Here is a 24,486-nt window from a genome sequence, read left to right on the forward strand (position 1 = left end):
AATACTTTTTTTTGTGTTCTACGACTACAATAGTTGTGGTCGCGACGAGAACCTCACATCTGACTTCGTAACTATCATTCACGTCGACTTTTGTCAAAAGCGCTGAAAGAATTAGCGGAATTTTCAAAACTCAACCATGAGAATCATTATTTGATGCGTTACCACCAAATATTTCACTAGTGTGCAGAAGATATTTTGATTTTACTTTAATGTTAATCAGTCTTAAAGCTTTCGCATTTATTTTTTCTATTTTGCTATTCCTTAATATTTAACTCAACGCTCAAAACGTCTTGGGTTTACGATTATAACTATCAGGACTAAGTGGAACGGGAAAGATCATGGCCGTAAACGTGATAGGTTAATGTTTGATAAAATGGACCCAATGTGTTGACAAATCCCTATTAACACTGTGATCTTGAATTTCTATAGTTCTTCATTTGTAATTTGTGGCTTTATATAACGTTCTGTAAAAGTACACAAACAGATAAAAAAGAAGATATTATAGGTTATATTTTGGAACACAATGTTTTTTATCAGATTTATAAGATTCAATATGGTATAAATACAATCATATATTTATGTTAAGTTATAAATAAGCAAACTGCTAATCCGAGAATATCAAAAGAATAAAAATGCGTGAAAATAAAAAATTGAAAATATCCTTTATCCATCCGGATCTTGGAATTGGTGGTGCAGAAAGATTAGTATTGGATATGGCTGGAGCTTTAGCCGATGCTGGAAACGAAATAAAATTTATCACAACTCACTTTGATCCCACTCATGCGTTTGATGAACTGAAGAATGGTAAATACTCAGTAGATGTGTTTGGAGATTGGTTACCAAGAAGTGTATTTGGAAGATTTCAAGCATTATGTGCTTATATACGTATGGTTTATTTGTCAATAGTTTACATATTATTCTTTAGAAATTATGATAAACAAGATTTATTTATTACTGATTTAATACCTGTAGCTAATGTCTTTTTGAAACTTGCAAATGAGAAAGTAATTTATTATTGTCATCATCCAGATTTACTGGCAAGTACACCGGGTGGGATGTTGAAAAAAATTTATAGGACGCCAATAGATTGGTTAGAAATGAAAACAACTGAACAAGCAGATATAATTTTAGTAAACAGCCAATATACTGCATCTGTGTTTCATAAGACATTTCCACAAATAGAGAAAGATATCCAAATTTTATATCCTACTATAGCCAGTTCATATCAAGATACTGTGAAGAAACTAACATACATGAAACCTATTGAAGAATTAGTTCCTGATATTAAGAAAGACGGCAAAAAAATCGTATTTTTGTCATTAAATAGGTTTCATCCTGCTAAACGGTTAGAATTTGCCATTCTTGCATTAGCAAGATTACAAACCATTGTTTCTAAAGATGACTGGGAGAAAATCTATCTTATCATTGCAGGAGGTTATGACCCACAATCTTCTATAAATGCTAGAACATTTAACAGACTTGTTGATTTGACAAAAGAAAACAAATTAGAACACAAAGTTATATTTTTAAAATCACCCAATGATGACTTGAAAGCTGAACTGCTAAATTCATGTAGTTGTCTACTATATACTCCAATTAAAGAACATTTTGGCATAGTACCATTAGAAGCTATGCTTGTTTCTAAACCTGTAATTGCTATAAACAGTGGTGGTCCTCGTGAAACTGTTGATCATGGTATAACAGGTTATCTTTGTGAACCATCCGGGGACAGTATGGCAGATTTTATGGCTAGAATTGTGTCTGAAAATTATGAGATAATGGGTGCTAGAGGAAAAAAAAGATTGGATGAAAAATTCTCCTATAGTAGTTTTCAAAAGTGTTTACAAAATGTCATGAAAAAGTTATTACAGCAAAATGTTAAAAAGAGTGAATAAATATTTAAAATTAAATTATTCATTTGTATAATAAAATATTTTTATAGCTAAATTCGTCAATATTAATGACTGAAATATTTTAGTGATAATAATGACCATTATTTATTAATTTAAATCAACATGCAGCCTACATTATTGTGACATATGCCTGTTGTTTTTTCTCTAAAGTTATTAACTTCCAGCTGCAAACCATTAGACAATTAAAAATCTAACCACTGTTAGATATACAGGACATATCCAATAAACACTTCTATAGGCAATTTATTGAGAAACTAACACTAAACTGTTCACAAATACTTAACACATCGATTTACTATTAGGTTCACTTTATACTAACCTGATGTGTTCACTATAACGCCCAATTATTTACTGGCTCTTGCTGCTAAACTGTTGCTTATTTATTTCCAATGGCTTTCTAGATAATTCAGATTTTTAAAGTCTCTAGAATACTGTAATAAACAGCCATCTTAGAAATTGTCTCTTATAAAAGCATTCACAACATAATGTAAACAGCTTATAAAAACAATAAACAAGAATTGGCAGCCACTTAAAAACTATAATTTGAATAGAAAAAAATATAGATGCATTCGCCAAACTTTCATGTCGATTATCATGATAAAACGGGGCCGGTTTGAGCGAGTTTGTAAAAATAGATTGAGGTAAAATGCAGTACAACACCTGAAAATTTGGTTTTGAATTGCACAAGTAAAGAATTCAAAATAGAGAAGCACTTTTTATAAAATAGTGGTTTCTTTTGCACCATTTAAAGTTTGATTCCCAATTCTCTATACTCATGTATAGTTTACATTAGAGAATTACTGGCATCCCAACAAATTCAAATAAAATATTTTTACAAACTTCCTCTAAAGTAAAAAGATCGTTAGGATTACATTTGCAGGTGTTTTTAGGAAGTGAATATGTAAAATTGAAACACAGCTGTACAGATTTATTTCAGTTTTAATCCAATAATATTCATGATAACTTACAATATAAAATAAATGTTATGTTTTACAATACTATAAACACTTTTAGGAATTCACTTAGTCCACGAGACTTTTGGAATATCGAAATGTTCTGTCAGACTATCAAGATGTTGGTTGAATTTCTCTACTCGTTCCTTATGAGTCTGTGAAGCTTTTTCCAATATCCTTTTCATTTTCTGAAACATAACTTGGTTTAGTCAAGCGATTCCAAAATTACTACTAGCCTACAAAACACGACAATTTTTTTATTATTATTAAAATACTTGTTACTGTTGTGAAGGAACACTATTTTGAGAAACTAGATGAACGATTTACACGAAGTAGCTAAGAAATATGTTCAATTACGATAGTTTTCTAACAAACTAGTGCTTGTGAAGAATTGATATATACTAACCATTTTCTCTTGTTGCTGTAAAAATGCTATCTCTGCTTTAGTTTTTGTCAATTTAGGTTTCTGCTCATCTATTGTTTGTTGAGTATTTGTTTCAGCTTCTATAGTTTTTGAAACTTTTTCCAGTAGTTTGTCCTTCTTTTTCTTTTTTTTCTTAATAGATGTGTCACATTTTAGTTTCAGTTTACTCTTTGTAGGAATGGCATAAGGATCATTCTCAGTTTCACCCATATTTTTTTTATTAAATTACGAACTTCTTAGAAAGTAGCTAAAGTGCTGAAAATATTTTGATATATTATGACAATTGACGAATCTAAATGACAGATGTCAATCAAGTAAAACGTCAACTTAGGCAATTTTAAGATCAATGTTGTGAATGAGTACTTTTTGGGTACTGAAGATTATTATATTCTTTGATGATATAACAAATTGCAATAACATATTAGAAAAAGTGAATGCTGAAGAATTTCAATTGCTTCAAAATCATTTGTACATGTACGAACTATGAGAGTTCATTGACATAATCAACTTAATGATTTTATGACGTTTGTTTTAAATTATAATTTCACTTAATTCGCAATGTTTACATCATATGTTTAAGTTCAACTTATGCAAACCTAAAATGTATGTTTTGAAATATTTTGTTACTCAGGCGCTCTTCGAATTGTTCTAAATTGAGTTGAAAATAATCGATTACATTCAATATTTAATAATAATAACAATTAAACTTTGATTGATATTTACAGCATAGAAATATATTCGTTGAATAAAAAAATTATTTATATTATATAATGAAGGGTTTAGTAAATAAAAAAAGTTTACTTGTAATGATATTCAACTGTAAATAAGACGTTTCACAATGCTAATTGCGTTGTTTCTCATTATTGTTCTTGAATAGAAAATTGCTAAATCAGTGTATTTGATTAATTCATTCACATACTCTGGGAAAATACATATAAATATATCTACGTCTAAAAATATATCAACTTGAGGTGGACACGAAAATTATGCGCTTGAAATCGAAATTCCACGATGATCAAAAAATTGTACACCACATAATTCACGTCATCAAGTTGGTTAGTTTCCTATATTTCGAAATCCAATCAATAAAACTTTGTGTCGAAAATCGAATGAGTTAAATATTAACTTATTTATATATGTATATCTACATTCTTATAAATATTATCTCTCTGCCAACTTCAATGTCATTTTTTATAGATTTCAATATTGCATTACATCATCTTCATAAAAATATCGCAAGATACGATATAAAAAATGAATCTTATTTTATAATTAAATTTGGTTGTATTTATAGAAATACAAGCAGACCCTACACTATCAATAATATTGACAATGTTTTGAATCAGTACGTCTTTTTCATAGAGTTAATATTAAAGAGAGAGAGCGAAATGTAAATGTAATTGTACTATTGAAAGAAAGACAAAGATAATCGGTATACCTATAGATGTAATACATATACCTCTATCTCTCTTTAATCGCTTCTGATTGGTGTTTATGTATATAGTTGACATTAAAGATCCAATTAGAATAGAGTGGAGTGATAGAGAGTGGTATGTCGATGTTCTTTCTCTCTTTATTAGCAGTTCTGATTCACATAAACAAGCTCCAATACCTTGCTTTCCATATCTTTAATATATTTTAAAAGTTTCTTTACGTGTAGGCGAAAGCTTGCGTTGTCGTAAATTTGGGTGTACCTCGGGTAAAACGTCGATTTTGGATGGAGGAATGATTGACAATACATAATGATAATTCATAAACCTCTTTATTGAAAGAAAAAAGTGGTAAACAGATGACTAAAATGAATATTTTGATATGTTTGAAGAAAGATAAGAGTTTTGAAAATTTGAAATTTTCGGATTTGAAACTACTACAACTATTACGAACTTAGTATATCTTTTAATTCTTTCCGGTAATTGGTTCTTACCGAGTTTATTTTTTTCCTCACGTTTAGGCATTGAACGGTTTTATTTTCTTGAAAATAGGTAACAACTTAACCAACCTTGCGTGTCTTACCAATAATTCACGTTACGTCAATTATATCGTTGTATCTTATTACTGTCAATGTAAAGAAGTTATTTCGTATGTTTTGTGAAGAAAATAATCGATCTCATGTTGTTATGTTTGATTTCTATTGCTAGAAGAAGATAGCATGTAGAAAATATGTTCGATAAATCACTGTTCATGATAGTTGTCAGATTTCAACTGATTATTGCATTCAGAAATTCCATATTTGCATCAATACAAACATTACGGGATTAATATTTTGAAGTATTGATGTGATGTCAATATATTGATAGTGTAGGGTCTGCTATAGTATCTAATGATTAGTACATTGCACACATGGGACAGTAAACTCTTATATATTCGAAATATGCAATTTATAGTTTGTTCTTCATATGCGCTAAAAAGGAATGGCCCTGTAAGTAAATGTAGAATTGCCTTTAAGAAATAATGTCAAAACTTAACCTTGCACGGAAGATGACTGCTAAGTATAAGTTTAAGGTCGTTTCAGTAACCGTATAAATTATATCTATTATCTTATTTTTATATCCTATATAAGATTTAATAATAAAATTCAATTATCTATCGAACGTTTAGTAAAAACATCAATTAACTTATAACCTTTGATTACCTCTTTTCTCACGACTGTACAAAGCCGTTTTCTATAAGTAAAATGCCGTCATAACATCATGCTAACACGCGAGTTTTATTTTTAATAAAGCAAATATACAGGCGGGTGTAAACGGAACGAGCGTTTAAAATCTTGCTTCACGTATAATTTTCTTCAAAGTAATTTGAGTTGTTAGATTATTGCAATCCATGACGGTTCTAAAACTACTTAATGTCTAATAGAATTATATATTTGGCCTTAAGCCCTGTTAAAACGGTTATTATCTTTGGTATTAAACGTAATTGGAATGCATTTCAATAAAAATTTATCTAGCACAACAATCTCATTCATCATTGAATATTCCAGGTGGCGATTCAAGTGAAATCGTTTGTGAGTTATGGATAATTTCAATTTACTTATAGAAATTTTATTCCTTAATTGTTATCGTCCTTATATCCTTACATATAAGATATAAATCTCTTCCTGAGATTAATAATTATGATTTCCTATGTAAAAAATTCGTCAAAATAATATTGTGACATAGAAAGATAGCAAAAATGAATTTTTCAATCGATTTTTTAACAAAAAGTTACTCCCGCAACTAGCGTACGTAAAATGTCACTACAATATAACGTATCAACGATCATAGGATTGCCCAGGAGCAGCTTCTTTATCTCTTTCACGTCCAGGAAGTGCATACCATGGAAGTAGAGGATTATCCAGCAAAACTGGCCTACGCACGTTGGTTTCTAGATAAACGAGTTGATACTACATTTGTTGGAAAAATACTGTTCACTGATGAAGCTGGTTTCGCACGAGACGGTTTTAATTCCCATGATTTACCAATTATCCAATTTTTTTGAAAATAACCTGAATGGTCAGCGATACTTGGAATTTCTCCAAAATGATTTCCCACCCATACATCTTAATAACATTTTTCCTAATAGGTGGAATGGTCGGAGAGGCCCATTTGCATGGCCACCACGTTCCCCTGAATTAAACACAACAAATTCAAATTATCGATAGAATAAACTTTCATTGTGACGCTATAAGGTAAAATCTCTTCCAAACACGACGTTCGACAGTAAGCAGTTCAACTAGAAATATTTAATTGGTTTTAATAACTCCTGTAAGTGTGCGTTCACATTGGGAACGCTCAAGCGGTGAGCGTCGAGCGATGCCGCTCGAGCTTCGATCTTGTTCGTTTTGAGCGGTATCGCGTTTTTCGTGCGCTCAGGTTCATAGTGCGTAGTTGTTTTCTTTTGAAGTCGATGCTTGATTTTTCCCAGAATGTAATCGAACATTTCCACTGATATTCTTAAAAACTGAAAAAATCTTATTGGATCACTGCGAATTTCATGATAAAGGTGATGAAATTCGCCATAAGTAAGTCTATTTCTATTCATTGTATTTTTTTGCTTTTCTTTGAAATTAGCCTTCGCAGTCGTGTATTTTCTATAAGTAATAATCGTTTGGATACCAAATTCATTACGTCCTTTTGGTTCGAAAGGTAGAAAATAACTAAAACGACGCTTAAACAATTTGAACAGGACATCGCAAAAGCGGCGTCACTCGACGCTCACCGTTTGAGCGTCGCCAATGTGGACGCACACTAAGCATTTTCAATACATAATTACAATTTAATCTAAATATCTCCTAAACGATAAATTTAAACCTTTTTGTTAAAAAAATCGATTGAAAACTTAATTTTTGCTATCTTTAGATTGTACAGGTTGTCCCTGTAAAAGTTACTCACTTCCGAATTTTTTTGCAACTAGTCCCGGAACACCCTGTATATTAAACTTGAGTTATATAAAAACTAAACTTTTAGTCACTTTAATAACAGTAATAACAATAATGTATTGATACAAAAACATATTATTTGATCAGGATATAGTTAATCATCACAATTTATTAACATTTTGTTTATGTAAATTTTCAAGGTAGATTGTCAAGGGTAATGTAAATAAACTTGCAGATTATTAAAATAAAATGGCGTAACTATAACTCTCCCTATTATTATCTTCCTCTTACAATTAATCGTGAAGGTTTTATAAGATTATTTCCTTCGCGTTAAAAATACTTTTACAAATAATATTCATCAAGTATTGATAAGAAAATAAACCATTGTTTACAGAAATAAATCAAATATCAATTTGTATTATTATGGATTGCAGTCCTTAAAGCAATAGGAAATACTCCTTCTTTTGAAAGAAATGATACTATTGCATCAAAAGGGCATGGACCGAAGTCTTTCTGGTGACAATGAGGATTTGTTTAACAAATCTTATTTATAGCCATAAATTCTTTCAAAACTAATATAATCATAATTACACAAATGATCTTACCAAAAGCACTTGACAGTTCAAAATCTTTATTGGTTCAAAAATCTCTAATAGCTGCAGTGACTCAACTTATTTTGAGCTTTTATGAGAACTCCCAAAGGAAGTTTTATTGCTTACCAATATATTAATTTAGTGTCTTAATGAAATACTTTTCTTTGGGACACGGTGTATTATTGAAAATTCCAAATTTTCACTTGGCAACCTCGCTTTTTTGCGTCGTATACCAAATAAAAGAAATCTGTAAAGTTTAATCTGCGGCGGATTGAAGATGTTCCCAGTATCGACAACAGGTGGCCAAAATTTTGAGTTCTATCGAGGACCCAACCTGAAATCGTCGAATAAGAAGATTTCTATTCGTATACTACCGTAAATTGTGTATCAAGAAATTTGAAATAACTAATTTTCGAAAAGAAAATTTTCTCTTTGTATCAATTTCAATTTGTTATCTTGGTGCAATTTGTCTAATTTACGTCAAATGACATCAAGATACTTTTCAAAATAACTTGTCGCTTGAGTATAGTTTTTTTGAGACAGGAAGGCAAAAATTTTAATTCAATATGTTTCTAAATGGGTTTAACCTAAAAGTTTCGTTAAGATCACAGCATTTTTTAATCATGTAACAAAAATATAGCATAACAGGGTACACTGAGAAAAGGTTTCTATTCGTATACTACCATAAAATGTTTATATGTGAAAATTAGACTCTGCATCGATTCGAGCTTGTTATCTCAGTATAATCTGTGTAATTTACGTCAAATGACGTCACTTCCTCGAAGCCCACCCATCCACAATGCTTTTAAGAGTAAATTATTGCTTAGGAGTGAAGTTTTTCTGGGATACAAAGGCAAACATTCCATTACCGTGTGTTTCTAAATGCGTTTAACCAAAACATTCAAAACTCAAAATCACATCATTAGTTTTTTAATTATGTAACAAAATTCAACCTCTTAACTGGCTACAGCGCAGCGAAGTACACTGAGAGAAGGTTTCTATTCGTATACTGCCATAAAATGTTTATATGTATGTAAGAATTAGACTCTGCATCGATTCGAGCTTGTTATCTCAGTGTAATCTGTATAATTTACGTCAAATGACGTCACTTCCTCAAAGCCTATTTATCCACAATGCGTTTCAGACTAAATTATTGCTTATGAGTGAAGTTTTTCTGGGATACAAAGGCAAACATTCCATTACCGTATGTTTCTAAATGCGTTTAACCAAAACATTCACTCAAAATTTAACAAAATTCAACCTCTTAATTGACGATAGCGCAGCAAAGTACACTGAGAAAAGGTTTCTATTCGTATACTACCATAAAATGTTTATATGTGAAAATTAGACTCTGCATCGATTCGAGCTTGTTATCTCAGTGTAATCTGTATAATTTACGTCAAATGACGTCACTTCCTCAAAGCCCATTTATCCACAATGCGTTTCAGACTAAATTATTGCTTAAGAGTGAAGTTTTTCTGGGATACAAAGGCAAACATTCCATTGCCGTATGTTTCTAAATGCGTTTAACCAAAACATTCACTCAAAATTTAACAAAATTCAACCTCTTAATTGACGATAGCGCAGCAAAGTACACTGAGAAAAGGTTTCTATTCGTATACTACCATAAAATGTTTATATGTGAAAATTAGACTCTGCATCGATTCGAGCTTGTTATCTCAGTGTAATCTGTATAATTTACGTCAAATGACGTCACTTCCTCGAAGCCCACCCATCCACAATGCTTTTAAGAGTAAATTATTGCTTAGGAGTGTAGTATTTCTGGGATACAAAGGCAAACATTCCATTACCGTGTGTTTCTAAATGCGATTAACCAAAACACTCAAGACTCAAAATCACATCATTAGTTTTTTAATTATGTAACAAAATTCAACCTCTTAACTGGCTACAACGCAGCGAAGTACACTGAGAAAAGGTTTCTATTCGTATACTACCATAAAATCTTTATATGTGAGAATTAGACTGTGCATCGATTCGAGCTTGTTATCTCAGTATAATCTGTGTAATTTACGTCAAATGACGTCACTTCCTCGAAGCCCATTTATCCACAATGCGTTTCAGACTAAATTATTGCTTAAGAGTGAAGTTTTTCTGGGATACAAAGGCAAACATTCCATTGCCGTATGTTTCTAAATGCGTTTAACCAAAACATTCACTCAAAATTTAACAAAATTCAACCTCTTAATTGACGATAGCGCAGCAAAGTACACTGAGAAAAGGTTTCTATTCGTATACTACCATAAAATGTTTATATGTGAAAATTAGACTCTGCATCGATTCGAGCTTGTTATCTCAGTGTAATCTGTATAATTTACGTCAAATGACGTCACTTCCTCGAAGCCCACCCATCCACAATGCTTTTAAGAGTAAATTATTGCTTAGGAGTGTAGTATTTCTGGGATACAAAGGCAAACATTCCATTACCGTGTGTTTCTAAATGCGATTAACCAAAACACTCAAGACTCAAAATCACATCATTAGTTTTTTAATTATGTAACAAAATTCAACCTCTTAACTGGCTACAACGCAGCGAAGTACACTGAGAAAAGGTTTCTATTCGTATACTACCATAAAATCTTTATATGTGAGAATTAGACTGTGCATCGATTCGAGCTTGTTATCTCAGTGTAATCTGTATAATTTACGTCAAATGACGTCACTTCCTCAAAGCCTATTTATCCACAATGCGTTTCAGACTAAATTATTGCTTATGAGTGAAGTTTTTCTGGGATACAAAGGCAAACATTCCATTACCGTGTGTTTCTAAATGCGTTTAACCAAAACATTCACTCAAAATTTAACAAAATTCAACCTCTTAACTGACGATAGCGCAGCAAAGTACACTGAGAAAAGGTTTCTATTCGTATAGTACTATGAAATGTTTATATACGTAAACTAGACGTCAAGAAATATGAAACTAATGTTCAATGTTAAATTTTTTTGTGCATCGATTTGAGTGTAGTGTGTAGTTTCGAATAAGAGTGTATTTTTTCTGAGATGTAAATTTCATTCCAGTATGTTCCTAAATATATTTAACGGAAACGTTCACTCAAAATCACATCATTTTTTAATTATATATCTCCTCGGTTTGGGATCATAATACAAACACTTCAAATTTGCGTTTTAGAGATCTTAGTATCCATTTATCGACATCCCAATTTAGTACTTCCGGTTTTAACAATAATTGAATTGGTTGTCTTCCAGTTAGGCTTTTTCGAGTTGATTTACGAATTAAATGAAACGTTTTATTTTGGACCATTTTAAGGAAATGGTTGGCTTGGATAAAGAAGAAATACGTACAGGAAGTCAACCAATCCAATTATTGATAAAATCGGAAGTGCTGCAATCTCAAAAACACTAAACTAATAACAATGAGCCAGTAGACAGTTAGTTGATGGCTACCCACAAAAAAAAATAATTTTGTTCAGATTTTTGTATTGGTTCTAATCAGATTTTGAAAAATTTACAAAGCTACGCCACTGTTATAAATAGAGAAATCGAGAGCCGTGTCATTATTGATGACTAGAGCAAGGATGGTATTAGATTTGTAGTTTCGCACTGATTTGGCGAACATTTAACGTTTTCTGGTTTAAAACCTTGATTGTCTGATAATAACTATACGTACAGACTTAGAGAAGGTTAAGAAATAATGTTCTATCATGAAACTGGGTGAATCTACATTTTTAAAACGTTAATAAAATGATGCGACGTGACTGTAGCTAATATACAGGATGTACCAGATTAAAAATGCATTTCTTTTCTGGTTATTCAAGTTGAATAAGTACGATAAGAAAAATTTTCATTAAATTTAGTACCTACGGTCCAAATACCAAATAAAATAATAATTAAAAACATCTCAAACACTTTTACTCACAGTTTAACAAAACCATTCAATGGCAAAACAAAAAAAACTCTTACAAACATCAACACGGACAAGGACAAGGACACGCAAAAGGTGGTATACATGGAGCACAAGGTCCACATGGTGCAGGAGGCGGACACATGGGTATCGGCACTGCAGGAGATACGGGGCAAACTCTTCCTACAGGTACTGGTGGAGGACACGGTGGTGGACACGGTGGTGGTGCAGGAGCAGCAGCAATTAAGGGAACACATGGCGGAGGAGTGGGAGGACATGGAACACATTGAGGAATGCAGGGTCCGCATGGAGCGCACGGTCCGCAAGGTGGACAAGGTCCGCAAGGTGGACATGGTCCGCAAGGTGCACATGGTCCGCAAGGCGGACATGGTCCGCAAGGTGGACAAGGTCCACAAGGAGTACACGGAGCGCAAGGTTCGCAAGGGCCACATGGTGGTAATCGAACAAAAGCTGGATAACATTGATATTTTTCCAAATCTTCCATACCGCATACCGATTTTCCTAGATGTTTACCTGAAAAAATGTTTTATTAGACATAGCAAAGTCGACATCAAACTAGCTCAAAAGTTGTTTATAAAAATAGAATCTGAGCAAGTATTACTTTAATAAACATTTCATTATTTCTTGCCAGGTACCGTTTTGTTGTTAGAACTAGACTATCGGCTTTATGTCTACTGTCTTACTAAAGGTGCTAACCCTAAGCAACTATTTTATTACTTTTATTGTAACTAAAACTGTGTTAGAAACATCTGTTATTTCATGTGTTGTTTACCCTTATGTACCAAAAGAAATTATAAAAACTCAAGTAAAAGAAAAGAAAGGAAAAGCTATTGACGAGAAGCTGGCTGAGAATGAAGAAGCCCACATAACTATCTTAATTAAAATCAATCCTTTTTTCAAATGAGCTGATGTCGATTAGTATTAAGAAGTATAATTCTTGAAAATAGTCATAAACAGATGGAAGGCGATAAACTGTACATAAAAAAAAACAAATGGAAACTACCTTTCATACGAAATGGTTGAAATAATTAAAGAATCAACAAAACTGTTACAATACAGATCGGAATTTTTGTAAAAACAATGAGAAAAATACGTCCCTAGACTTTCCTGTACTTTTTGAGCTTCAAACAACATCAATCACTTTCAAGACCACTTGGCGCACAAGGAATTAAGTTAAAAGATAGCAGTTGGATTAGAAAAGATAGTAAAAAAACACTCCTTCGTTATCGTCGATTGCTGGATCTTTAAGTTGGAGAGGAATCAATAAAAAGGATGCTATTCACTTCCTAAAACCAAAATCCTACTTTTCATCTTTAGAAAGTTGAAGAAGAAAAGGCTGGGGATTGGTAAACTAAATTATCGTTCTTTGTTATAAACAGCAGGGCCAAGAAGCGGAAAAATACTGAAAATATAGAGAACCTTTGGGAGGGATATAAACATTGTTTTCTAGAAACCCACACAGAACAAAATTACAAACGGTAATGTCCGGTAACCTTGAAGGGAATGGTTCATCTCTAAGAAAATCTGTTTTAAATTGGTTCATGCTGTACAATTTGGTGTTATTGCTTGGTCCTCCATATTCTCATATTGTGTTGCTGCGCTACCGAAAACTATGCGTGATACAACATCTCCATCATTTTCCATACATTTGTCTAATGTCGAGCTTTGGATAAACTCACAAAGCTCTACATGTCGTTATCTGTTGCCTTCGTGAAAAGTTGGCAGTAATTGAAATCTGTAGGGGGTTCATAAGCAAACGTTGTCGACGAAATGTTGAATTCTCTACCAGGACATCCAGTGGGTTACAGAAGAATTAGCTTTACACTGTATGATAACATGGCTCCACCGTCTCCTCATGTTTTGGGTTGTAGAAGTATCAACACCATACGTGGACACAAATTACAGACTCATATTTGGCAAACACAAAACGTTTTCTGTTGTGTGAGTTACTACTATTTAACAGAAACCACGTAAAACTTTAGAGCTTTCTCTATCTAAGAGTATATTGTTCGGTTATATCAGATTCATGGATGGATAGCTACGATTTTCCTAAGACGGATGAGTTTTTTAAGTGTAGATTTGAAAAATGTGCCACATCAAACGAAAAACGTGAGATCTGATGATCGAATGAGTTTTTTTGCGAGAGCTCAAAACTAGGTTTTGATTAATGGAAACTTCTCGAACGAAACGTAGCAGACACGATAATTTGCTTGTAGATCATTGGTCGATCGAATTTAAGACTTAGTTTGAAGTTATTCCTAGAATCTTTTTAGAATCTTGATAGTTCTTTTAACAGAATTTAAAAAAAAAAACAAATAACAAACATGACTTATCCTCACCATTGGCAAAAGCACTAGGTCCACATCTAGGTTCGGGACAATTAATACACTCGGGTCCTCCTTGGCATTCCAGTCTCGGACAGTCATCCTGTAATCCATTTTTTCTCTCGCAGTAACACCCAATGTGTAGGATACTGGCTCGAAGTTCTCGTGATTTAGATCTAGAAATGAAATTTTGAAACTGCTACTTTTTTAATTTCAAGTTCAACCCAAAGCACTATGGGCTTTATAGGCTTTTAATATACCTAAATATGTAATTAATTTGGTACTTTCGGAATATAATGTTAAGAAAACTCATTTATTATGAATAGTTGATATGAAATATGTCAAATACCTGTAAACCGGAGCAGTTTTCGGTATTCTGTAAGCAACCATCATCTGAGGAGGGTTGCATGGTACACAGGGTTGAGGTTCGGGACAAGGATTACAAATGGGCACGGCTGCTGGTGGAACTGGAGTACAAATAGGTAAACATGGCGGAACACAAACTGGTGGGGGTGAACACGGTGGACCACAGCAGCTTACTGGTACTGCTTTGGTTGGAGGAGGACAAGTACCCGGACAGCACATAGGAGTTGGACAGCACGGTGCACAAGGTCCGCACGGACCGCAAGGATTATTCGGAGGACAACAGTCACCTCCTATTTTACATACTAACGCCTTAAGGTCGTTCAATAAGCTTTTTCTAGCTGCTGATTTATCAGCGGGACAGCATACCATTTTTGTAAAATGGCTATAGACACAAACAATTTATATTTTGATAAAAATTTACTTGAATTATTAGGAAAAAATTCCGGATTGACGGGGCGACAAAAAATTTTGACAATAGTGAAAATTATTGATTGACAGATGAGTACTTGATGAAATATTTGATAGATCATCATTCATTGATAATTATAAATAAATATAAAAACCATAATGTTCGTGGTAGTAGTTTTTCGAAGCAGCTCGATTAAATTATTTAGATTTTTAGATGTAAAGTAATTTTCATCCCCCTGCCTTCACCCCACCCCCATTTTTTAAAAAGATTTTTATGTTTTTGAATTAATAAGATCCCAAATGACAATAGATCCATTTGGGTCATAATTTCTACTAGAGTAGAAAAAACAAATTAAATCAAACAAGATAACAAAAACAAAGATAAAGAGGCACGTACTGAACGACATCAATCACAGTTGGAATGGATACAAGCGCGACGAATTGTAATTATCAAACACAGATCAAATTATCGATAAAGCCAAAGATACATCGAAGTTGCATATCCGCTTCGGTGGTACGAATACGAGTCAAAAGTTAATGCTATGGACAAAGATTAACTTGCACTTCAAGTAAATGGTTCCATTGATGACACCAACAAATGACTCGCACCAAAGTGCAGTTTTCTGGATGTAATCGAGACTGTAGTATCAGTTGTGGGGAGAGTACGATTTCTGCAGCACCGCTATTTAACAGGATTTGGCTTAGTTAGGCCAAAATAAATCTAAAATGAAGAATGAAATTTTTTGATATCTCGCTTCGTTTTCGAGATATCGATACTCAAAGTTATAATCAAACGTTAGTTCAAACTTCGCTTTATTGACCAGATGGCGTTCAATACTTCGTTTCAAATGAATATTTTATCACTTCAAATTCAATATGAATTTTGTAATTCAATAAAAAAAAGATTTTTTATTTAATTTTTATATTATTTACCCTGATACTCCAAAATTATATTGAAAAAAACAGATTTTTATAACAAAATGAGCCATTTTTGGAAACTTTAATCACTCTGTGATGAATATAACTTAACGTACGATAAATACATGAATAATTTGATGTTATTCATGAAAAATTGTCGGTTGTTTTTAATTATTTATAATATAAAAAAAATATATAATGATAATTTGAATATTTAATTAGTAATTTAATGTAAAAATTTCCTCTTTAGAGCAAAAACTAAATTCTGAATGCTTTCAAAAGATATATATTTTCTTTTGTTTTATAACTGAAGGGTAGAGGGGGCGAAGCCCCCCATAAGGAAAAAAATAATAATAAAATAAAACTAAAATAATCCTCACGCGAAGAAAATTTTTTTAGACAATTTTTTTCATTTTTCAACTTTTTACACTCAAAGTGCACCACGACAAGGTTAGGTTAGGTTAGGTTAGGCTAGGTTAGGTTATGTTAGGTTAGGTTAGGTTGATATATACAAATATTAAATAAAAATAAATTTTTCCAACTTCAAGTATCGATATCTCGAAAACGAAGCGAGATATCGAAAAATTTTATTCTTCATTTTTGACTTAGTTTGGGTCGATTTACAAAATGGCATAGTCAAATCCAGGCGCCACGGAAATCGTACTCGTGCGTCAATTGTTGATTGATTTCACTCTACAATGAGAATTTGATGTATGAAAAAAAAGTTTTTCGATAAATGGAATAGGTTATATCCACTCTAGAGCCCATTCGAAGTAATACTACTCATAATTTGGATTCATACACCAATTTATACAGATAAAGACCAAAATCTTTTCGGATTAATTTACGGATAGAATTCTAGTTCGTGCGACCGACATGGGGGTCAATTCGGTTTATCTCGTTGCTGTTTTTAAAATTAAAACAGTTGCAGCAGCATTTTTACTGAGTGGAAAGTAAAATTTCACAGCTGCATATTGTTAATTTAAGCTAGGTTTCTACAAAAAAGTACCGCTAGCAAATGTTGATATGACAGACGTCACTAAGCTGTTAATGACTTGCGCCATCTATCGTTTCGCTTTAAAAGCTCCTCCCACGGCAATGCCTTTCCAGTTATTATTGTGTCTCCTTAGTAAATATTGATAAGATAAAATTCTGACAGTACGACAAACTTTTCTAGTACTTGTGTGTAAAAAAAACCGAAGTTGTTGATCTAGATAGCGAGTTTATGAGTTCATTGAACCTGTATTATAATATTTATATCATTTATATTCACAGATTCCCGTAATTCGAATTTTAATTCTTCTATAGATATGTAGGACTAAAGTTTGTTAGTAGTCGTTACGTATTTTCTGAAAAAATTGGACTTAGATGCTCGTTTCTTGTTGTCTATTACCAGTAACATCGTTAGAGCTAAAATAATTTTAATAAAATGAAGAGTTGCTTCATTTCGTGGCGTTTTCAAGGTAATATTACTTCACGTTAACTTCTGCAGATCCATGTAGATCCTGAAATCGACTGTTATTACGGAATAGTAGATCGTGATCAAGTTTGCGACAGTGTATCATGAATTAAGCATCAGATAAGATCACTAAATCACTAAACGAGATTTGTTAGATTTATAAAAATGTACCTGGCATATATGTATGTTTATAAAGACACGTTTCAACGCTTCCGATTGCAGTAAAAATAATAGTTAGTCTGCGGATAGGATCTTTTATGGTCACGTAAATATATTGGGAAAAAGGAACGTGCTTAATGCAGCGATAATTCAGTTCAATTCATAGTAGAAAAGAAATTTTTATGAAAACAACAATATCTAATAGTTTCGGAATTGTTTACGTGTTATCTGAAAATTTTCTAGATTACATGACAATGATACGGAGTCTTGTAAAGCCGAAACAACATTTACTGGTTATTTTCTAGCAAATATAAATTGAAATTTATAAATACGAGGGTTGCTACTTAAGTTTTGACTAATAAAAACAATTATTTATAATTGGACATGGCTTTACTATTCTCCATTGAGATCAATACACTTTTTTTCCATTCCGATTGTGGTACCTCCGAAACATGTGATTTGAACGCATCAACCGATTCTTCAGGTTTGGAAAAACGTAATTTATATTTGATCTGCGGGAATAAGAAGAAATCATTGGATGCCAAACAAGGACTATACGGCGGATGACCCGTCAATTCGATATTTCGATTATTCAAAAACGTTTTTATTTGAACTGACGTGTGACAGCTCGCATTGTTGTGGTGGAGATTGATTCGTCTTCTGCGATTGATTTCCCTGATTTTTTCTAACAAATCTGGCAAATAAATGCTTGTGTACCATTCAGAATTGATCGTTGTACGTTGTTCCACATAGTATCTGCGAAGTTAGCTGTTTATGAGTACAATAAACGTTGATAGATCATTTTGAATTAGCGCGCAACAGTTATTTTGTCCATACTTCTGGGACACTATTTTCTACAGCGATCGTTCTCCTTCGCTCTAACCTCCACGGTTATTTATTTTCAACTTCAAATGCATAGATCTATGATTCGTTGTCTGTCACGAACTTATAGACGGTTTTTGACACGAGCTTTGTTTGAGCAATTGTCAAATTATGCGGCAACCAACGCGAATAAATCTTTTTGACTTTTCGACGGTCTTGCAATATCAGTTTACGCACAGCATCGATGTTTTCTGGCATAACAGCCGATTTTGGACGACCTTCACGAAATTCATCCAGAATTCGAACCGTTTTTAACATCTCACTAGCTATTAGTCCACGTATGTTTTGGTGACATAACTAAAATTGATTTGGTTGGAAAGTTTTGATACAACAAACTTGCTTCGTCGGGTTATAACTGGTTCTGGTCTCTGTAAGATCGTCTTAAAGGTGTGGAGCTGGTTTTCTCCCTAAAAGTAATTTCCTCTACATCTGCTTGTCTTGATAGTAGGAGGATTGTCTATCTGGTTATCACAGTTTTTGGCCGTCCCGAACGTTCGTCATTAGTCAAACTGATATGACCGCAATTGAATTCAGTTGCTCAAAATACTGCAGTCTTAAATGATGGGGCGGAATCTTCGTACACAGTGTCTAGCTTCTTTTTCATTTATGTAGACTTTTAATCAGAATGTGGATGAAATTTCAGTAAGAATTTTCCCTTTTATATCGATATCGATCTTCAGGTTGAAATCAGGAAGTTTTCACACAACAGTTGTACATGGAGCAGATTTTAGAATGAAGATTCCGTTTTTAATCAATTTGTTCAATTACCTCTCCAAGTACCGGATGATTTTCTGGTTATTTAAGCAAATTATCGGGAATCAATTATTTATAACTAAAAGAATTTCTCTAATATAATTTACATATTACCGAATTAATTTTTTTTATTGTTACCACTTTCACTGAATGTTAAATATCTTGGATGACCCTTTATGTGAATTTTTAGTGGAAGGATTATTATTAAAAATAAAAAAAACGGATAAAAAGATAAACAACTCTATCAACATGTACATTCCAACATGAAACTTGGGTACACCAATACACCCCAGAAGCAAAACAAAAACAAACAAACGACTTCATCCGACGAAGGTGTTCACAAAGAAGCAAAACCGTCTTTTCGGCCAATAGGTTCACGCCACAGAGTTTATAGCTGCATTAAACTCAATCAGATTGCTTTCATTACATCAACGTAAAGTAAAGCAAGCCGGAGTAGAGGATACCAAATGGGAGACAAAGAGATAAAAATAATATGCTATGCTGATGACGTAGTAATCATATCGGAAGACGAAGATAACCTACAGAAGCTCCTATATAAATTCCAACAAATAGCGAACACGCACAACATGCAAATATCCACAAAAAAAACAAAATCTCTGACAGAAACTAGAGCGGAGGACACAACCACTGAACGGCTCCTAAGAACAACAGAAATGCGGACCCTGAGATCAATAACAGGACATACGTTACTCGATTGGAAGAAATAAGGGACATGTGCGATATTCAGGATGTAGTAAGATGGGCAAGGAGTCGCAGAAGAGAATGGAGAGACCACGTTGACAGAATGCCAAATGAACGGTTAGCAAAAATTGCAAAGGAAAAGAAACCAGACACAACTCGACCTCCTGGACGACCACCTATAAGGTGGTATGAAAGCTAGTCCTCAGCATCCCAACTACTCCTGGCAAACCCTTGATGGAAATACAGGACCTAGTCCTAACGTAAGAAGAAGAAGAAGATTGCTTTCACTCCATTTCAGAATGTTTTCAAGATCTGTATTGGTGGTGATGATCTGCCTGGTATTAGCACAATTGAATAGCCTCAAACCTCAAACCTTTCTGAGGTGTGTCCATCGATAGTTACCTGGATGGTTCGGTCTTTGAGAAAACTACTAAGCTAGTCGATAAATGAGGTTGGTATACCAAACTCTATCAAAAGCCTTCGATATGTGCAGCGCGATTGCTGTGGACTCCCCATATTTCTCTATAGTTTCAAGTCATACGTTCGCGGTTGATATATGTTTACGGAAGCCATACTGATGGTCGCTGATGATATTGATGGACTCTAATTCTCAAATTTTAAGAAACGGCTCAATTGGAAGCGATTTCAGATAACTGATGACAGAGTAGAGCGCGCATTTTGCGGATTATGTTTTGGGCAAATAGACCTGGTATGAATTATACGTAGGATTGATTTTTTGAACAGTTTCCATTAAATCTAAATTGTGGCATTAGTATTAATATATTTATACAGATCTGATTATGTGTGAGATATTTCTGACATTAAAGAAACATTCAATTATTATTATACCTTTTGGAAAAATTTTCCTTGACCCCTCAGTTTACATGATATGTTGCTGTTGGATAATCGTTAACATGAAACGGATATTACGTACACGTTCTTTGATTTATGTTTATAAAGAACAAATTACTACGAAAATTATTATTTATAAAAACGAAATTTTTAGAATTCGTTAATCTCCTGATATCAATTTTCGTTTCTGTGGACCAAGTTCCACTTTGGGTAACCCTATTCGGCGATAATAACATTAATATAGCATAATTTATTCTGTTTTTGATTGCAATTTGAAAATAAATTAACTGCTAACGTTTTTGTTGAAAACAATTTGTACTTTTATTGATTGATGATCATTCTCATTTTTTTAATTGTTTAAACCCAGTGGCGTAGCGTGCTTTGGAGGGGCCCTGTATCAAAATTAGTTGGGGGGCCCAAATCAAGGGTAAAATTTTCCCACAAAAGAAACAAAAATGCATGCATTTAATTAAAATAAATATTTAATGCATCTAAATGTTTCAGGGCTGTTTTAAAATTAGTTTTTTTTGATAATTTTAAAAGAAAGATAAATTTTGACGTTTCGACTAATCTTTCTTTTAAAATTATGAAAAAAAAATTAATTTTAAAACAGAAAAGAACTAAAATCACAAACATTTAGGTGCATTAATATATCAAAAGGTCTAAGAAATAAGAAATTAAAGAAATAAATATTTATTGGTTATAAGTTATCGCTTCCCTCTAGAAACTGAGCTAGCCAAACAATTCAAATTAAATGTACACTTTTCTTGCCTTTTTTTTCGACAAATTGATTTATTAAATCATCTTTAGCTGCAGACGATTTCAGTTTTTCTAACATTTAAGCCTCTGTAGACAATAGTGACAAGTCTGATAGCCGTTCCGGCCCCATCGAAGTTCTTGGGTAATTTTTTATCAGTTTTAATTTTGAAAAACTTCTTTAAGCTGTTGTGGTCGTAACTGGAAGTGTCAAGAATAGAAAGCATACTGTTATTACCTCTGGAAAATTTGATGCAATTTCATTTGTTCATAAAGAAATGTCTTTATTGTATTTAGCCGACAGTTTTCCGGAAGCATTTTTTATAACTTCGTTTGAAGAAGAAAGGAGTTTCTTCGGTTGTGATACTACAGGTCACAAAGGCTCTCAAATCTTTGTTTAGTTTGAGAAATTAATATATCTAAACAGCGATAGTATACATTGATTTTGAAATATGATTCCGGGTCTGAAATTCTCTCATCTTGTGATAACTCATCAAAAAAACGCTTCGTTATCTTTCGTCTTTTATTTTTAAAAACAGTTGTCTTTTCCTAAATCTCTGGACTCATTTAGCAAACCATTGAATGAATTTTGATTTCTTATTTCGCTCAGTCTATTCAAAAGATTACTTAATAAAATACTAGCTTTCTGTAAGGCATTATTTTCATGCTGTTGAGCTTTAGAAACAGAATTAATGATTTCAAATAGTTCATCTTTTTTAGTAGAAATAAAACTTAGTTGGTACAAAGTTTTCATGAGTAATAAATTATTTTTTTATTTTTTTTGTCGATAATAAAGCGTCGTTTTTTAAAGACCAAGTAGGGCATACGTTTTTAAGGGTAATTTTGTATTTTTCAGATGAATCGTTATCCAACATTGCCAAGATTTTTATATTATTACTAAAACAAGTATATATTTTTTCTAAATTATCGAAAAAAGTAGACACTTCAATAACATGTTTCGCAGAATCGTTTAAAATTAAATTTAATGCGTGTGCAACACATTTAGACACATCAATTCCATATTCTTTAATCGTATTTAAAATTTGAGTTTTAAGTCCTTCTGCAGTGGAATCGGTTACTGCTATAAACCCCAAAAATGACATACAGATTTTTTATTCTTTATGTACATTATTATCATTTTCTGTTATCGAGATGTATCAAAAAACTACAGAAAGTCTTGTGTTGTGTCCAAAATAGTTGCCAGAAATGAAAACATTTCACTAACTTTTGTTTACATTGATCATTGATACTGCGGTAGCTACGCCCCTGATAAAACCTTAAGGTTAAATAGATGATCTGGTTTGGCACGTCGCTCAACATTCCATGGTCGGCGTCTAGATATGTTATTGAAATAGACATACCCATTTAGGATAATTGGTCAATTAACGATTAACATCAATGTTCTAGCAGAAAATAGTTCTTAAAGTGTGATAGTCATTAATATAAAAAATGCATTTTTCCATAATAACTGCTTTTATTGACGGATTCGTGATGCTATTAGTGCCAGTGGCGTAAGATGATTTATTTTTGATAAAACAATAACTCTAGGTACTATTGGGACAACGCTACAATGGAATATTAAAGTCGAGGTTGTTGCACGAAGCATACCTCAACCATATCTGGAAAGCATTAAGAAGTTACAGCTCTAAGCCGGAGCTTTCGCCTAGAATAGTCTTCCAAGCTTTACCAAGAGGGAGAAAAAGTCGTTAGGTATCAAAAATTTGATGTGGAATTGAGTTTTGTTTAAAATGTCCTTTGTGGTATATACATGTATGTTGAAATGACCCTGATATAGGATTATTTCCCTCTGCAGGGTAAAAATTTACAAAAAGAATGAAAAATGTCTAAGGGCAGATATATCTTTAGTAGTATTGTTTCTAATATTGACCATTAGGCTCATGAACGCGTTCACCATGTTACAAGGAAACGGAAGCCTGCACCTACAAGAGATGAGATGAGTTTTGGAAAATGGATACCACCTTTTGGCGATAGGGAAATTGTCAATGAAGAAGATAAAGCTTTCGCGAAGTTACTTCTTATAGCTGAAGAAGAGGATATGGAAGTTTCCTCTTGGGCTTCGAGAAAAGGGGCCGTCTAGTAGTCCAGTGGATGACGAGGGTATTTTTCGCTGTAGCGTTGCCCATTGTTGATCTTTTTTGGCGTGACTGAAAGTAAGAGATTTTTTTATGCGAATGCAAAGCTGCAGCTCTATGTAAGAGTTTTCACTTCGAATATGATCAAGCTCAGTGCTACTACCAACCTCTGATTGTACCAAAATTGTGTTTAAATGCATTCAAACATTTGTATACTGTAGCGATTGGTCGATTTCGCTAAAAAGAAAGCGAAGAAATCGTTAGATTTGTTTCCAGCATCGACCATTATGCTCATAATTAAGTTCACCAGGTTACAGGGAAACGAAAACCTTCACCTATATGTGAAGAGATGGGATTTTGGAAACGAAATTCGCCTCTTGGTGATAGAGGAATCGTCAAAGAAGGCTTTGTTCAGTTGTTGCTAGTAGCTAAAGATGATGATAGAGAAGTTTCCTCTTGGGCTTCGAGAAAAGGGGTTGTCTAGTAGTCCAGTGGTTGACGAGGGTATTTTTCGCTGTAGCGTAGCCCATTGTTGATCTTTTTTGGCGTGACTGAAGGCAAGAGATTTTTTTATGCGAATGCAAAGCTGCAGCTCAATGTAGGAGCTTTCGCTTCGAATATGATCAAGCTCAGTGCTACTACCAACCTCTAATTGTACCAGAATTGGATATTGGAA

General features: G+C 33.1%; 3 protein-coding genes across 3 annotated transcripts; 1 reads left to right on the plus strand and 2 right to left on the minus strand.

Annotated features, from left to right (window-relative positions):
• The first annotated feature begins 482 nt into the window (after positions 1-482).
• LOC130900154 (alpha-1,3/1,6-mannosyltransferase ALG2) lies at positions 483-1,910 on the plus strand. The gene has a single exon (XM_057810548.1). It carries the CDS (start codon positions 633-635, stop codon positions 1,893-1,895), a length of 1,263 nt encoding a protein of 420 aa, XP_057666531.1. The 5' UTR covers positions 483-632; the 3' UTR covers positions 1,896-1,910.
• A 924-nt stretch (positions 1,911-2,834) lies between these two features.
• LOC130900155 (protein FAM32A) lies at positions 2,835-3,580 on the minus strand. The gene is made up of 2 exons (XM_057810549.1): positions 3,273-3,580; positions 2,835-3,054 (listed from the first exon to the last, which is right to left on the minus strand). Exons 1-2 carry the CDS (start codon positions 3,498-3,500, stop codon positions 2,932-2,934), a joined length of 351 nt encoding a protein of 116 aa, XP_057666532.1. The 5' UTR covers positions 3,501-3,580; the 3' UTR covers positions 2,835-2,931.
• Positions 3,581-12,103: 8,523 nt separating this feature from the next.
• LOC130900156 (DBF4-type zinc finger-containing protein 2 homolog) lies at positions 12,104-15,317 on the minus strand. Its single transcript, XM_057810550.1, has 3 exons — positions 14,812-15,317; positions 14,478-14,638; positions 12,104-12,651 (listed from the first exon to the last, which is right to left on the minus strand). Exons 1-3 carry the CDS (start codon positions 15,195-15,197, stop codon positions 12,182-12,184), a joined length of 1,017 nt encoding a protein of 338 aa, XP_057666533.1. The 5' UTR covers positions 15,198-15,317; the 3' UTR covers positions 12,104-12,181.
• Between the last annotated feature and the right edge of the window lie 9,169 nt (positions 15,318-24,486).

Source organism: Diorhabda carinulata, chromosome 12 (assembly GCF_026250575.1).
Source record: "Diorhabda carinulata isolate Delta chromosome 12, icDioCari1.1, whole genome shotgun sequence".
Lineage (NCBI taxonomy): Eukaryota > Metazoa > Arthropoda > Insecta > Coleoptera > Chrysomelidae > Diorhabda > Diorhabda carinulata.

What these genes read in the sequence shown, in the direction of transcription:
- LOC130900154 (XM_057810548.1), top strand. Translation starts at nt 633, where the DNA reads ATGCGTGAAAATAAAAAATTGAAAATATCCTTTATCCATCCGGATCTT.
- LOC130900155 (XM_057810549.1), bottom strand. Translation starts at nt 3,500, where the DNA reads ATGGGTGAAACTGAGAATGATCCTTATGCCATTCCTACAAAGAGTAAA. An exon ending in TACAGCAACAAGAGAAAATG is followed by an intron (nt 3,055 to 3,272) that starts GTTAGTATATAT and finishes GTTATGTTTCAG; the next exon opens with AAAATGAAAAGGATATTGGA.
- LOC130900156 (XM_057810550.1), bottom strand. Translation starts at nt 15,197, where the DNA reads ATGGTATGCTGTCCCGCTGATAAATCAGCAGCTAGAAAAAGCTTATTG. An exon ending in AAAACTGCTCCGGTTTACAG is followed by an intron (nt 14,639 to 14,811) that starts GTATTTGACATA and finishes TTTCATTTCTAG; the next exon opens with ATCTAAATCACGAGAACTTC. An exon ending in ACCTAGTGCTTTTGCCAATG is followed by an intron (nt 12,652 to 14,477) that starts GTGAGGATAAGT and finishes ACATTTTTTCAG; the next exon opens with GTAAACATCTAGGAAAATCG.